We start from the raw sequence: 17,051 nt of genomic DNA on the forward strand, positions 1-17,051 counted from the left end.
GGACAGCAATTCCAAATAGAGTTGCATTTCCTCTTTTTGCCATCCAAAGCATAAAGCAGGGCAAGTCCACAACCCAAATTTGTGCTGCCATATGAAGCACCTTGCAGACCAAACCTTTTATAATTGCAAATTATCAATAAAATAAGAAGCCTTTGGACAATTAGCAGGAAATACTTTATGTTATCATTTCATCAGTACAATGAGAAGCCCTACCAAATGGTATATCTGAATGTGAAAACCATTTGGGTAGCATCTCATCAGTTTCACATGGATTGCCTTTGAATTCAGGAACATGAAATACATGTACCTACAACAAGACACAATTCTAGATTTAAAAAATAGTCACCATAAAATTTTTTTCAAGAGTCAAAATTGTATGATAAAATAACTGTCTAATTAAAATGCATACTTAGATGTAGCATAAGAATAATATCACTTGGCTTGCTGAAGAAAGGTTAAGCAAATAACTATCATTTAGAGTGTCTTCACATACTTAGATGTTGCATAAGAATAACATCATTTGGCTTGATGAAGAAATGTCAAAATGAACTTAAAAGCAAGTGGAAGAAGCGGCACAATGGATCCAAGTGGCCAAGAAAGGGAAACAACCAGCTTTTACATGCACAACAACCATCATCAAACAATGACACATTGGAAGAACAAAAACGGAAAGTGAGAGCACTTAAAGTTCGGCTGGTTGGGCTGAAAATGCATGAGACAATGGAAGAAGACACCAAGGAACTATCTACCTTGATAAACATCAAGAAAGATTTACACACATCTGCTTGGAGAGTGGATAAGAAGACTACCCATCATAATATACGAGAGAGCTCGAAAGAGCACACTCTCATCCTCTGTTTCCCCAAGATAGAGTTAGCCCAATACCAAACATTGAAAGGTATAACGAGTGTTTTTGGGCGATGACCTCGCACCGACCTAGTTGGCCTACATGAGATAGTGTATACCAAGAATTATGGCGGCCAAGGAGGAGGGCACATTGACCTTTAATAGAGGAGGGAGAGTTGCAATCATGGCGAGACACATGAAATGATAGTGTGAGACGACCTATGGGACCAACCTCACAATAGCAATTTGGAACTGTAATGGAGCCGTGTGATTGGACATGGGAGCATTTGAGAAGACATTCACAGGGAGAGACATAGTATTGTACTCAAAAACACGTCAAGGGAGACATAATACACTACTATACTTCCCCAAGTGACAAGCTATAGATGGGATTCAACATATAGGAGGGAGATTTGCATAGATCAAAGAGCCACAATTCACACGGAGAAGCAATGTTGTTCAAAGAGGAGCTACAACATATGATCTAGGTAGTTCCTAAGTATGGGCAAGCCAATATATGTGGGCGGGGCGAAGAGTATAATCTCTACATTGCCATATGCTAATTCCCTCCCTATGAAATCCCAATACGCCCCACCACAAAGGGCAATCACCATATATAGCCCTAGATGAGGATATATGGGAGTGATGAGGAGAGAGAAAGACTAGAATAGGAGAGAGAAAGACAGGAAAGAGAAAGAAGCCATTGAAGTTGAGAGCAAGGTGATGAAGAGAAGGACAATAATGTATTAATGTGTCAAAAGATAAGAAAAATTGCATGTCCCCTCCTTTTATATCTATGTCAGTGTGACATGGCATCACTATTACTTACACACTAAATCCTTATTCTTCCCACACTAAATCCTTATTCTTCCTAGCTTCTTACAATCCATCCCATCCCAAAGGTTTTTGCCCTCAAAAACAAACTTAAAAGATTGGAAAAGGATGGATAGAACAAAATACCACTCTGTTTTCATCTTTACAAATGGAAAAATGAACAAAAGATAAGAGATATATTGACTGAAATGAAGGAATGAAGGTAGGCCGTAGCTATATACATGATCAAGAATACTTCAAAAGTACTTGGAGCCTTAAAATCTTTAATTGATAAGCTCAAGATGAAGTAGACAGCTTGTTGTACAAATAGACCTTGTTGAACCAAATCTGCCATAACTTCTAGTAGAAGTATCCAAATGAAGTGTGTCACATGTCAAAACATAGCTCTTGAAGAGTACTTTGACCCTATGTAGATGGCATAATTCTGAAAATTAAGCAGAATAAAAACTATTCTAAAACAGTTTGCTGTCACAGGTCCTTGTCTACACCATAACTGGCTCCATAGTCAGTGAGCTTCAGCCACCAATGTGTCCCTTAGGAAAGGAAACTCATCTAATATGGAATCAAGCCTCCAAGAAGCTTCCTTAGGTGGTAAACCTCTCCATTTGATCAAATATTTAATGATGGAATGAGATGGGGGATTGATTTCTGTTGAAACATGGATCTAGAACATGGCAATGTGGAAGCTCTGGAGGTGAGTGAATACATGAAGACATAGAAAGTCTCCCAAACTCATGAAGACATAGACAAAGACAAGACCAACTGTCACACAAGTGAATTAGGTTCCAAGATTGAGACTTGGACTCATAAACACAATCTTGTGTGTGAACAATGACACAGATACTTTATTGCAAAGAAGATACTACTATCATTACTTGAAAAAAGGAAGCAAGTACAATGCTTTATAGGAAAGTCTAGGCAGCACATCCTCCTACTGTGCTTATGGGATTCTTGTCCTAAGCTCTCACTGCTCCATCCAAAGAGACTGAAGGAGGTGTGATTGCAAACATCTTAACACTCCTCCTCAATCACAACCAGAAGTACAAAGTGTGTAGAGGCTTTAGTGAGCACTACCTACAAAGTGTAGGCATACCACAGACATGGTAAACACTAGAGGCTATCGCAAAAAAGACTAAGTGTGGGTACCACAAACAGGGTGGACATCCAGAGGCTATAATAAGGGTCTCACAAACTATACAAAGGCTGTAGTAAAAGGCTACATGAGGAGTTTACAAGCTTATGTCAGAAGCATTTAGGGCTAGGCAATACAAGGCTAAAAAAGTCTATCAAAATAGGAGTAGAAGGACTGATAAGACTTGTCATTCTCCTGGTGGTCTTCTTCTTTTTCCTTTGCTCCATGGTCTTCTTCTTCTTTAACAGCAGCAAGATAGGCCTTTTGAGACCTCTTTATGGCATGACAGAATTTCTCCGTGTGCCCAATCCTTTTGCAGAAGTCACATACCAGCTGCTCTTTATTGCACTTATACATGTTGCCAACATATAGCATTTGTTCATCTTTAGAGGTGCTTGGTTCTTCCTTTGACTTTATCTTCTTTTCCTCCTCTAGCAAAGAAGCTTTAATGTCAACCAATTTAGGGTTGGCATGTTAATTAAAGTAGTTGAAACATTGTCATAATCAGGATGTAAACTTTTTAGCAAGACACCAATACAAATATCTTCATCCATTTTCAGATTTATTCCTGCAAGCTGGTTTAGGAGACTTTCCATGTAATTTAGATAGGATGCCATAGGGATGTATAAGACTTCATATCAAGTCGAAAAAATTCAATCAGTAAACCATACTTAGAAGACTTTGACTATGCACCAAACAAAGTATCCAATCTGTCCCAAGTGTCATGGGATATGTCACAAGCATCCACATGATGGATGTAGCTGTCATCCAACTCCAATTTGATGATGGCTTGTGCTTTGTCATCAGCTTTCTGCCAGGTAGCTACTAGGGAAATATTGTGGGGATTCTTCTCTTGTCCATTGGTGATGGCCCAAAGGCCCTTCTTCATCAGGATGAGCTTGGATGAATATCAAACTCATGAAGACATAGACAAAGACAAGACCAATTGTCACACAAATGAATTAGGTTCCAACACTGAGACTTGGACTCATAAACACAATCTTGTGTGTGGACAATGACACAGATACTTTACTGGAAAGAACAGAGTACTATCATTACTTGAAAAAAGAAAGCAAGTACAATGCTTAATAGGAAAGTCTAGGCAGCACATCCTCCTACTGTGCTTATGGAATTCTTGTCCTAAGCCCTCATTACTCCTTCCAAAGAGACTGAAGTAGGTATGAGTGCAAACATCTTAACAATTTCATTGGTCTAATCATCCTTGTAGTACAATACTCACAAGCAAGATACATAATCGTAGCCACAGACTATCTCACCAAGTGGGCTAAAGCTTGGGCAACTCGAAAAAACGACGTTAGGATAACTATCGAATTTCTTTGGAAGCAAGTGATCTCACGGTTTGGATATCTCATAGAATTAGTCAATGATCAAGGCATGCACTACCATCAAGTGTCTTCCTTTGATGCATTTTAGGAGATTTTATAGGAGCAAGATGTGTTACAACTACAGATGGAGAGAACCTCCCATGACATGGGGGAATTCACAAAGTGTGGGAGATACCTTGTGAAGATGGGCACAACACATGGACTAGAACGGCTTTGCTAGATACCCATATATCAAAAGCCTTCACATGTTATCCACATTGACATGGTGCCAGCATGGTAGATTATGTACTTGCCCTTTCAATGCTTAAATCTCATATTCAAGATCTTATAATCTCACCATGCCTCATTGAAGTTGTAGTGGATCATGCTTATTGGTCATATTATGCAGACCCTGACATTCCATTAAAAGAGCTCACCCCATAGTTCAATAAGGCTTTGCACACAACAGCAGGTGCAACCATTTTACATTCACAGCACACACAAGGAGCCTCCTTCAGGGTGTACCTCGAAATAGCTGGTACAATGATAAGTGCCATGAGACTAAAGATCGAAATGCTAGAAAAGCCTCATACCACGAAAGAAGAGAGCATTCTTAACCCAACTAGAGAGAGACTTATACTAGTTGTTCTTGAAGCAAGATTCTAATGAGACCTAGAGACTTTTCAAAGAGCATTACCTACCCACACCCATTACGTCTTCTGATATGTGGAAGCAATATGCCACTTGTTTGTCTCTGCACAATAGAAAGTCAACCTCATCTCCTTGATCCACCAAAGCCTTGCTTAGAGACCTTCACTTTCTTTCCAAAGAGTACGAAGCCAGTCTCTACCCAATAGCAAGTCAACCTCCTCTCCTTGATCCACTGAAGCCTTCCCTAGAGACCTTCACTTTTTGTAGAGAGAGTAGGATCCAGGATGCTATTGACACACTCAGTAAAGGCAAGGCATAGGATCACGATGGATTAGTATTTGTGTACTTGATCCATGCTAAGGACTTAATGGCACAACTACCACTATATGTTTAACAACCAGAGCCACGTGTGAAGGCTTCCTAGAAAGCTGGAGCACTAACACTTTGTGCCTATCCTCAAGTCAGGTGATTATGATTCTTACCCTACACAATAATTATCAAATATTAGGGTTGACCACACCTTGGCCAAGCTATATGCCTTCATTCTTGAGCATGAGTTGAGCAATTGGGCCAAGAGATGGGGCCTCAAAGCACAAGGACAAGCAAGATTTAGGAGAAGCTTCTCTACATTGGATCACATCCTAACACTAAGAGCGATTTTCAGAGGCAAAGTATTTGATACAGTGCGCACGGGCAGGTAGCCACACAAACTACATGATATGGGAGTGCCTAAGGAGTTCATTTGGGAACTTCTCACACTAAATGAGAGGATTATTGGCAGAGTGGGGATACCTAAAAGCCTCTCAACACCCGTTCACTCCACCATTAGGGTGAAGCAGCGGTATCCTCTTTCTCCAACACTACTTGGCCTATACATTGTGTAATATTTCTACAACAAAGTATTAAAGACCCTAGATCCCGCGCAAAAGCAATCCGAAGTAGTCTCCCGCAACAAAGAAACTCTGGTCTAAGTGCTCCATCCTCATGCATTAACAATACCATCCCCCACGTTGTGCAAATGAAACCGGGGCTCAAAACTCCTACCCCCAAGAAAAAGGATAATGGATAATTTGCAAATTTTTTATAAACTCCCTCTCCTTCACCCGTTGCATGGCGGGGAGAGAGAGTATGCGTAGGAGCTTGTGGAGGGGCATGGGGAGGAGAGCATGCAAACTGCCACCTGTGTGGCCATCCCCACCCCCCCCCCCCCACACCTTCACCCTATAAACCCCCCCCCTCCCAACCTTGAGGGGGCATCGTCAGGAGCTGCCCGCCGTCGATCTGCTGCCGCCGCTAATCTACGCCACGCCGTCAGGCTACCGCCGCCGCCAACGCCATCATCATCATCATCATCCTCATCGTCATCCTCACCATCGTCATCCTCACCATCATCACTTCAATCATCTTCACCATCACGTCTTCACACGTCATCTCTGTTCATCCAGAAGCTTGAGAAGCTTCTATTGAAGCTTCTCTAGACCAAGTTCACCCGCGGCTCCCAGGGTTTTTAGACCGTGTCTTGCAAGGCCCGTTTCCTGTGCAAGGAAGGAGATCTCGGGCAGTAGTAACTTCGAAACTCGTAAGGGAGCCAAGGGAGAGTTCGCTGAGACGAAATTTACTTCGTCAATGGCTCCTAAGCAAAAATCGAGAGGAGCACACGCGAGGGCTTCCACCCAAAGTACGAGAGTGGACAACGCTCCGACATTGAATGCCCAAGTTCCGAAAAATATCTCCACATGGAAAGGATGCACAAAGCATGTTTTAATTCACGTAGGGAAACTTAAATGCATTGGAAAATTTATATACTTGTTAGATTTACAAAGTTCAATTACATGACGAGTACTTGCATTTGAATGCACTTCCATGGTCAAGGGTAGTCGCATTTTTGAACGTATGATGCATAAGTTAAAAGTTGAAATTGTGCGAAGGCGTCCTTGTTGCATCACGCAAAGGATAGGGCATATAACACATAATGCACTTATGTAATAAATTCCTGGTTGTGACTCGTGTATAAGATAATCGTAGACGGTCATTAAATGATGTCTAAATAGTTGCAATGAAAGGAAAAGATTTATGAACTTTGACAATAAAACATATATTATGCAATTCACATGCAATGATAGTTACATTTTAGGTTGAGTTAAGCGATAAAGGAAGGATTAAATCAATGATATATTCATTGGCATCTGGTCATGTAAGAATGATGCATCCATGCATAGAGTTCTTTTATCAAAATTCGCAATTGGGAAAGGATTCATCTTCATTAAAATACAAAAGCTTTGAATTTGATGCATAAAAAGTAGGATTTAGGTTCTGAATGTCAACCAATACAGTAAAGGGCAAGGAAAAGAAAGATCATTGTAGATCCTATAGCTGCAAAAATGTCTATGGTCTTGAAATTGCATATTCGCATGAAATGATACATCTCATGCATCTTGCAGTTACTTCCATCTTTTAAGGGGAGTTCTTGCAAACTTTAGAGGGAAATATTTGCATCCCTGAGGGAGGGATCATCTTTATTCGTAAGACAATTAGATCAATTAAGTAAATCGCGTGTAATTGTCACTCACATGAGATTCATAAAGGCGTACGACGAACACCTCAAAGTGCTAGATTAGGTTAAGCTATATTAAAATTCTGCTTAGTATCCCACTTAGGATGCCGATTTAATATTTCCGATCTTAAACGTCCTATCCACATTCACGAAATGTTAGGATTATCTAAACGCCCGTGTAAGAATGATCTAGGATTCTCACCCTAAGAAACAAATGACCAAATGATAGACTTTCGCAAGGAATTTAGGGACCCTAGGGCCAAAACGTTTATCAAACTAGTAGGGTAGGGTTTGGATTGGGTCAATAGGACTCCCAAACCCTATAACTTGATCAAAGGTATTCTTGATCAAGAAATACCGTATGATGAGAGATATGATCCCACAAGTTAGGTACTGACACCTATCTCATGCAACATGCCTGCAAGGTCCTATGCTCTTGCAACTAAATCACAAGTTAGTACTGCTACATCTTAGACCAAGGTTAGCGAGTTCCAATTACAAATTAGTTTCTCTGAGAATTGAATAGTTGCCCTACTACAACACTCCCTCTTGGGAACTGTTTTATCAAGTTTAGGACAGTGGTGAATTACCAAGAAGCAATTTGACCAACCAAGTTAGGACGACGGGGTTGTCCAGGAGCTATTCAACTATAATATAAGAAAACCTAAGATAGTGACAATTTGGGGTCAACGGGGTATAAACCCTAACCCAAGGAAAAAGGGTAAACAAGCAACCCAGCTTGCTAAACCTTTGGGATCTTGCCAAGTCGCGAATGATCCAGGATCGAATCTTGGAAGTATTCGGGGGAAAGGAATCACACCTTAGCAGTTGGCCGTACGAACGACCACTAGAATGCTCGTGATTGTACACTTAGGTGTACTGTTTGTACTTCTTTGCTCAAGGAACTAATTCAGGAAAAACAACTAATGCTTCAGGTTAAAAGCCTGGAGAGAGAGGTAGTATCAGTTTCCTTTGACTATCTGCCTGACCCTATCCAAGGGTATTGTTAGCCGCGACGCATACGTGGACCGAACCCGCCGCGAGAGGTCTCTCCGTGGGTGCTGCTTGGAGCAAGAGGACGCTTGGGTGCCAGGGGAGACTCTAGCTGTAAATTCCTTGCCTCCGGATCCTGCACAAGAGGCCGACATGACTCGAGATGGGATCTTTAGGCCCGTATACTAGTCAACGGGCGGAACTTGGAGTAGTGATCCCTGAGGATTGCTGGGATAGCCTTCGGGCAGAATATTTGATGTATTCCAAAGATTATGGTAAATAAAGATCAAATGTTGAAAAAGGAACTTGCTTGACATTGTTTTTCTATATCAGTGCCTAAATTACGTGAAGGAACCCGTGTTTAATTGGTTAATTAAGGAAGCTGTTTTTGCATGTCAAACTTAATGTGGTAGGTAATTAGATAACTAAGCAACCTGAGAAAAGTACGGTGGACGTGACTCTGGGTCCGTCCTACGTAAGGGTAGTCTCGGTTAGCCGGGAACTTTTCTCGAAGGAATTGATAGTGAAGCAACAATGACGTAGAATCAAGAGAGTTAGAGTCCCGATTTATGCTGTTTTAGGGGAACGGAATGGGGCTATGCCTTACGGGTAGAGAGTCGAGCTTCGCATCCCTCTCGTTTCCCATTCTCCTTGAACCAAGTGCAGTATAAATCCGCTCCCGATATTTTTTCGCAAAGTGGTTCGTCTGGGGCTCAACGCTAGCTACTTCCTAAGAACTTGGCTATTAGGAAAACCCTGATTCAGGTCGGTCCTAAGTGGAAACAGCTAGATGCTTCCGCTTCGTGGCAGACTCGGGAAGACCTTGACCGCAAACCCCATGACATTCCTTGTGAGTGCCGGGCGGCGCTTTCTAGACTCCCTTCCCGATGGGCTGCTAAGACGTGTCCTACAAGTGGACAAGGGAACATGTTACACATTGAAAGCTCTCAATATATCTTGGCCAAGCTATATGCCTCCATTCTTGAGCATGAGCTGAGCAATTAGGCAAAGAGATGGGGCCTCTAAGCACAGGGGCAAGCAATGTTTAGGAGAGGCTTCTCTGCATTGGATCACATTCTCACACTAGGAGCAATTATTGACGAGGGCAGAGCTCATGGTCAACAAATCTACTACTGCTTTGTGAATTTTGGCAAAGTCTTTAATATAGTGCCAAAGCTGCTATGCAAACTACATTGATATGGGAGTGTTTAAGGAGCTCATTTAGGGAATTCTTGCACTCTATGAGAGGATTAAGGGCAAAGTATGGATACCTAAATGCCTCTTAGCACCCATTCACTCCACCATTACGGTGAAGCAACGGTATACTCTTTCTCCAATACTATTTAGCCTATACATTGATGGAATCTCTCATCATATCTCTTAGGGAGGAGATAGAGGAGCTCTACTAGCTAATACTTGGATACCTCTCTTACTATATGCAAACAACATTGTATTGATAGTTGATTCTCCACAAGGACTACAGAGACATCTGGATGCACACTCCTATGCTTTGGACAATGGGCTTCCATTGAACCTTGGTAAAACCAAGGTTATGGTGTTTGATACCACACCACAATGGGTCAAGATACGAGAGGCAACAAACACTAGATTGATATGAGGATATACAGAACTGGGCAGTTTGGTGAGGATGTGCTCACAAGCACAGTTCTTATACATGCCTAGGAGTTTTATTTAAAAGTCCTACTTTCTATAACAAAGGACCCACACTAAGAGCAATGATAATCTTTTTTCATAGATTAGATGCTACAAACACTAATAGCCTAGCGAAGACAAAGCCATCACACTAGAAACCCTCCATTCCGTGCCATGGAGTCACATTGGACACAGCCATTTCACTTCAATGAGCATGATGATCATGTCTACCTTCACCACAACCAAGAAAGCTGCACCACAAATGGATTAGAGCCATCATTACAAAACACCGGAGACTCACCACCAAGCACATCAATTGAGCGATTAAGGACCACATGATAGATGGCATCATGGACAGCCCATGGTATCCACCATAGTTTTATGCATAGTACTATCAAATTAGGACATCTTTTTCCTTCTATTGATGAGACAAAACTAGGCATGCTTGTACTCTAGCATTGTCTCATTGTACACTTATTTTCAGCATTGGTTCATTGGCCACTTATTTTAATGTTATTTAGACTTTACAGATGAGATGACATTAGACATGGATATCCTCTAGATTGCCTCATAGGCCACATTGGCCTTATATAGACATCAATACGTGCACGCGCCCAAACACACACACACACATACAAATTTGTAGAGGATAATTGTATTAATTATTGAAGAAGTACCAATGTCACAACTAGCAAAAGAGGAATGGAAGGAGCTATCATATGCCATGAGACTAAATTTGCTTGGGGCAAAATGCTTGCATGTTGCATGATATCAAGTTGCCACTGAAGGAGACCTCTTAAGGCTTCCCAAACGAGTGGACCATGCATACCATCATGCCTATCACAAGTGTAGAGATTCCCTAGATCTTGGTAACTATAGGGCCATTCAGAAGTCTTGACATCCCCTAGATCCTGGTAACTATAGGCCCTCACTGTGGGCCACACATTGGCCAAGTTATATGGAGCACTCCAGGCAAAGCTCACTGCCTATGTAGAGAGAGGGAGATTGACAATAGCAAGACAAATCGGATTCAAACGATGGTTCTCTACACTAGACCACATCTTCACTCTAAGAGGCATGATTGAGAAAGCAAAAGTGAGGAAGAAGAAACTCTATTGTTGCTTTGTGGATTTCCACAAAGCCTTTGATACAATCCCACAAGATAGACTACTACATAGACTACAAACACTAGGGATCCCACCATAAATGATTTGGGGCATCTATGCACTATGCGAGAGGGTGATAGGTTGGGTGAGATGCCTAAGAGGACTGTCAAACATTGTCTATAGCACTATCAAAGTGAAGCAAGGACACCCTCTCTATATTCTTTGGACTTTACATCAATGAGATAGAAGACCACATCACACAAGGAGGAGACAAGGTGGACATAGCAGGTACACTAGTCTCTATTATGCTTCATGCTGACGATATTGTTCTAGTCTCTGAGTCACGAGAGTCTACAGCAACATCTCCATGCTCTTCATGACTTCTATACACAAATTGACAATTAATCTTGGAAAACTCCTGATCTTTCACACATCAAGCCCAGGGAGGAGAAGATCAGCCTTCACTCTAGGAGCCGGACAAGTAAGGATGTGGACTCATATGTCTACTTACGGGTCACATTCACTACATCTACTCAGAGATTCACCATGGAACAAGTTGTTGAGCTAAAACATGCATTACTTACTAATTAGCCTCTTAAACAGCCCCAAAACACACTAAAAAATACTCTTTTAGAGTAAAAACCCTAAAACGGGGAGCAATTCAAGAGAGTTCAGTGGAAACCCTAAAACGGGGAGCAGTTCGAGAGAGTTTAGTGGAAACCATAATTTTTGGGCGCCCTTCCACATCTATAAATAGACACACTGTCCCCATTCAGCCTCATTCCGTCTGTTGCAGGTTTCTCACTCCACATGCAGATTTCAGCCATTAGCCTCCTCCCATGTGGCTGTCCAGCCCTCGAGACTACTACCACTCCATTCGTGTTTGCTGCTGCTGCTGGCGCCTTCATCCATGCTGACGTCAACTCCTGGCGACATCATGATCTGCTGTGATCTGATCATCCCAGTCATCGCCACCCACATCAGACACTATTTCAGCCTGCTGTGTTTACAGGAGGCTGTGCACAGTTTCCAACCTCCGATCAGTGGTACATTGCTGCGTTTACCAGTTTCCAACCTCCAAACTGCTGCATTTTGGTGACCAGCCTGCTGCCATTCACTATTCAGCACTCCTACACTTCGACTAGTACTCCGACTGGTGGTCATAGACTTAGGATTCGTCTCCGGTGGATGTCACACTCCGACATTGCTCTACCCTTGAGCGCATTGTACACTCTTACATTCATTTACAGGATTCATTCACTTTAGAGTTGTGTTCTCTCTCTCCCTTCTTCTGTTTGTGTTTGAGTTTTGAGTTTTGCGTTTAGGGTTTGAGTTTTTGAGTTTTGCGTTTAGGGCTTGAGTTTGTACAATTCTTTTGTATTGCATGAATTAAAACCCTCGCCTGTTTCTTCTTTTGAGGTATAGGATCCGGATGGCTTTGCCTAGGTGAACTTCAATAGAGGGGGCTCACAAAGCAAACGAAATTCAGGTACATCTACAGCTTCTGTTTCATTTGAGCATATCACGTACACTTTTCACTTCCCTCCCATCCCACCCTCTTCAATATCACACCTTGATCACCTCTCATCATCTTTCCAAAACCTTGGATTACACTCCACATCTACATCACACACCCTAGGGGTTGGATCTTCCATCTCTGCTCCTAGCACCTTTATCTTCTCCACCCCATTCTCTACCTCTTTGCACCATGGTACTTCGTTAGGGGGAATGCCACCCTTTGCCTCTCACCTTTCAGCAAATGAGCACACCCATAACTCCTGGGTCGACTGTGATGGGCATCCCCCTCACTATCCCTAGCTTCACATCTCCCATGACCACTCATACGCAAGGGTTTCCATCCTCAGCTTATGGTGCGTCTTCACACTCTCCTTGGGTTACATCCACGCAGGGATTCCCCTCTTCTGCTTCCCTATCCACATGCCTGGTGGGCACTCTGGGGCCCATTCCCAAGTATACTCCACTCCCCCATCCTACCTCTACTACACTTTTTCACACTATCCATCTCCGAGCACTACCACTCCTGTTGCAACGGCCAAGAATGCCTTCATGGATAAGACACGTTTTAACAGGTCAAATTTCACCACTTAGTCTAATTTCATGCGACAAGTGCTTTAGTCTCAGGGTCTTTGGGACCTCGCCATTGGTCTAGAGTCTATGCCGGACCCTCGACTATCTCACCCTGATTATATCCATCAATGGAGAGCCCACAATGCCACTGCCAATGTTGACCTGATACACGAATTGCTTCTTGAGCTTCACTCTCAGTTGCAGCACATCCCACTCGCATAAAAGCATTGGCGTCACCTTCTCGACCGCTCTGTGGCTCGTGATCGTACTCAGCACATCCATCTCGACTTTGAGCTTCAAGAGTTCTCTACTAAGGAAGGGGATGATCTGAAAGTCAAGCTGGCAGAATACAGGCGATTACTTGCCGAGTTCGGCACTACTGGCTCTCCAAAGTCAGATGACGATCAGGTTACATTCTTTTTAAATAAGTTGCCCGAAAAGTACTTCAATTTAATTCAACACATCATCTCCCAACCTCGATTGCCAACCTTCTATGAGTTTGAGTGCCAGTTATTGCGTTACGCAAGGCTGCATGATCAAGTCCACAAGAAATCCTCATCACAATCTTATTCAAAGCAAAAGGGGTTCGTTGCCTCTTCTTCGGAAGGGAAAACCACTAGTGGCAAGAACTTGCCAGATGTGAAGGCAAGCCAATCAAAGGGTGACTCCTCTTCCACAAATGGAACCAAAGAATCTAGACCTATCTCGCTACAACTTCCTAAGAAAAAACGATTTTGCACACACTGCCAGAGAGCATGCCATGTGGACGAGAAGTGTCACTCCAAGGCCCAAGGTCTTCCACTTAAAAAGCCTCAGCAAACCGCTGCGATTGCATAGTTCAGTGGGGCTACGCTTTCCGCCCCTGTTTCATCTGCTCCTTCAGCACCTGCCGTTGCTGCTAGACATGTGGCTCGAGTACAGCCTCAGCAACCCATCTCTTTCACTACCCCTGAGAGACTGGCTGATTGGTTTGTAGGTTCTGATCCCGTCGCACTTCATGCATCAATCTCACATTCCTCCCCGCCTCGTCAAGCGTTCCCTTGGCAAAGCCCTACTATTGGATGTACGAGATGGCCACCTTTTTAGACTAGCAAGTCTCTAGGTCCTTTCGGATACTCTAGGTCAGTCTAGCATTCATTTTTCGCACTCTTAGAGTCGGGCCCATAGGATTCATTGTCCTTAGCTTTTCCATTCTTTTGACTTCCGCTGCATTTACTCACACACATACACATTCATTGCATTTATTTTGAGTTAGATTTTCTTTCTGTTATGTTTTTCTTTGGAGCATCTCACCCCTAACCTCTGTGTTTGCAGATTCTCATCTCTTTTGCAGGGTTTTGTCTTTGCTTTGGTCCTACCTAGGCTAGAGACATGGGGATGCACACCGTTCCTTTCATGGTTTCATCATCCTAGGAGTGCTTGCTCTTCTTCCAGCATAGCCGTTTCCCCTTCCGAGGCGGATCGTGCAGCCTCTCTCTCGATGCTATCATGGCGGTGACTTCTACCTTGCTCTTCTAGCGAGGTGCTTCATCCACTTCATCCACTTCATCTTCTTTCATTCCTTATGGTCCTCGGTACTATGTAAAGACCGATATCAAGCTCCTCTTCCTTCTTCGGCATCTATATCCAAGTTGAGAGGGGGTTCCTACCCTTCTTGGTATTCTACAGGCTTCAGCACTTTGTCTTCGATATCGGCTTTTCCCCTCTATTGTACCTTACCCTTTGCATTGCATGATTTCATCATCTTTGTACTAGGGCGCTTGGGCAAGTGAACAATTTCCCCATGAGGGACATTGCCCAAGTGGCACCTACTGCATGAGCATTCTTCAGCATGTAACATACTTTGCATCTCATTGTGCAGAGCACTACTTGAGCGAATCTTGAGCTGTTTCCACCGGCAGCTGTTGTTACCACACCACCATCCTCCATCACATGGATATCTCATCACATATTTTTCCTCGTCATCGACATCTTGAGTGGATGGATTAGCTTGTTTTGTTTTGTGATGTGTTGAGTATACCCTCCCTACTCCCGTCTTCTGGGTCACTATTACTCAATCAGCTGCATTCCATAAAATTTACCTCGCTTCTTCAAAACAAAAAAAAAAGTTCCATGTAGTTCCATCCGGCTTTGTAGGGCTTCGTAGGCCACTGGGCAACTAAAGTGCACCCTTTGTCTGATGCCCTGTACTCTCTGGGTTGACTACTTGGATTCCCTTGGTATGATAACCATCGCCTCTGTAGTCTTGGTATGCCACTGCGCAGTCAATGTGCACCCTTTGTCCAATGCCCTGGCTGCTTTCGGGTGGGACGCCTTAGGGTAGATAAACATCATAGTGATTGGCCTAACCTTTTAGCTTAGTTTCGGGCCTGACAAGGGGTGTTGAGCTAAAACATGCGTTATTTGCTGATTAGACTCTTAAACAGCCCCAAAACACACTTAAAAATGCTCTTTTAGAGTAAAAACCCTAAGACGGGGAGCGGTTCAAGAGAGTTCAGTGGAAACCCTAAAATGGGGAGCGGTTCGAGAGAGTTTAGTGGAAACCCTATATTTTGGGACGCCATTCCACATCTATAAATAGACACATTGCCCCCATTCAGCCTCATTCCGTCTGTGCAGGTTTCTCACTCCACATGCAGATTTCAGCCATCAATCTCCTCCCACGTGACTATCCAACCCTTGAGACTGCTGCCACTCCATCCATGTTTGCTCATGCTGCTGGCGCCTTCATCCATGCTAACGTCAGCTGCTAGCGACATCATCATCTACTGCGATCTGATCATCCACTCATCGCTAGCCACATCAGAAACCGTTTCAGTCTGCTATTTACAGCAGACTATACAAAGTTTCCAGCCTCCGATCGGTGGTACATTACTGTGTTTACCAGTTTCCAGCCTCCAGACTGCTGCATTTTGGTGACCAACCTACTATCATTCACTATTCAGCACTACTACACTTCGACTGGAGGTCTCAGACTTGGAATCCGTCTCCAGTGGACGTCACGCTCCGACATTGCTCTGCCCTTGAGCACAGTGTACACTCTTACATTCACTTCAGAGTTGTGCTCTCTCTCTCTCTCCCTTCTTCTGTTTGTGTTTGAGTTTCTGTGTTTGAGTTTTGAGTTTTGCGTTTAGGGTTTGAGTTTTGCCCTCTATGTCTGTGTCTGTGTCTGTCTCTTTGTGTTTCTATCGTGGTCGTACACTCTGTGTGTCCTCAGTGCAAACCCTAGCAGTTTTCTTCACACAAGTAGTCAAAGATTGACTTACACGAGAATGTGCAGCATTGGCCATGTACGAGATACAATTAGCTAAAGGCTCAAGTGTGAATGAATGATGAAGAATGAAGAATGCCCAAAAACTGACTCTATTTATAGAGGTCCAAGGATTTCGGTGCACTTGTCCTACTATTAAAAAATAAAGCCATTTATTTTTTGTAATAAGAAATAAATGCTTTTTAGTGTTTTAATAAGATTTAACCAAGAATTAGAGCACTCTAATATATAGTGTAGACCCTAATTTTAGTGCATCGACGCAAGATATTGTCATAGATGGATTCACTAGTCTCACTAACAAATGATCATCACCAATGTCATTTGATAGAATTTTTTGGAAAGAACTAGAAATGGAAAAGGCAACACTTTCAAGTTTTTTATTCAGTGCATGAAGGCCACCATCTAGCATCCCTTGTATCTTGCGATTGCAGAGGCTATTTTGGTTCCTCTCTCCTATTTGCAGTTATTAAAGGAATTTCTTATAGTCTAGTCTTAATGGTTCCACAGATATATTATTGCAAGGAACTGAAAATGAAGGGGTGATTGGATTTGTTCTAGCATAAGCTACATTATCGCATCATCAAACGCTATACAAATT

General features: G+C 42.8%; 1 protein-coding gene across 12 annotated transcripts in view; it reads right to left on the reverse strand.

Moving 5' to 3' along the window:
• LOC148024723 (uncharacterized) overlaps positions 1-17,051 on the reverse strand; it is a 165,524-nt gene that overhangs the window by 51,558 nt on the left and 96,915 nt on the right. For 7 of the 12 annotated variants that reach the window (XM_087693756.1, XM_087693750.1, XM_087693757.1 and 4 more), the window contains exon 4: positions 214-307. The exons of the other annotated variants lie outside the window; for them this stretch is intronic. In XM_087693756.1, coding sequence (XP_087549882.1) covers positions 214-307 — 94 coding nt within the window. The remainder of the gene's footprint in view (positions 1-213; positions 308-17,051) is intronic. 12 annotated transcript variants of the gene reach the window in all.

This window comes from Lygodium microphyllum, chromosome 15, assembly GCF_053477565.2.
Source record: "Lygodium microphyllum isolate KBCC chromosome 15, Lygodium_microphyllum_v1.1.10, whole genome shotgun sequence".
NCBI lineage: Eukaryota > Viridiplantae > Streptophyta > Polypodiopsida > Schizaeales > Lygodiaceae > Lygodium > Lygodium microphyllum.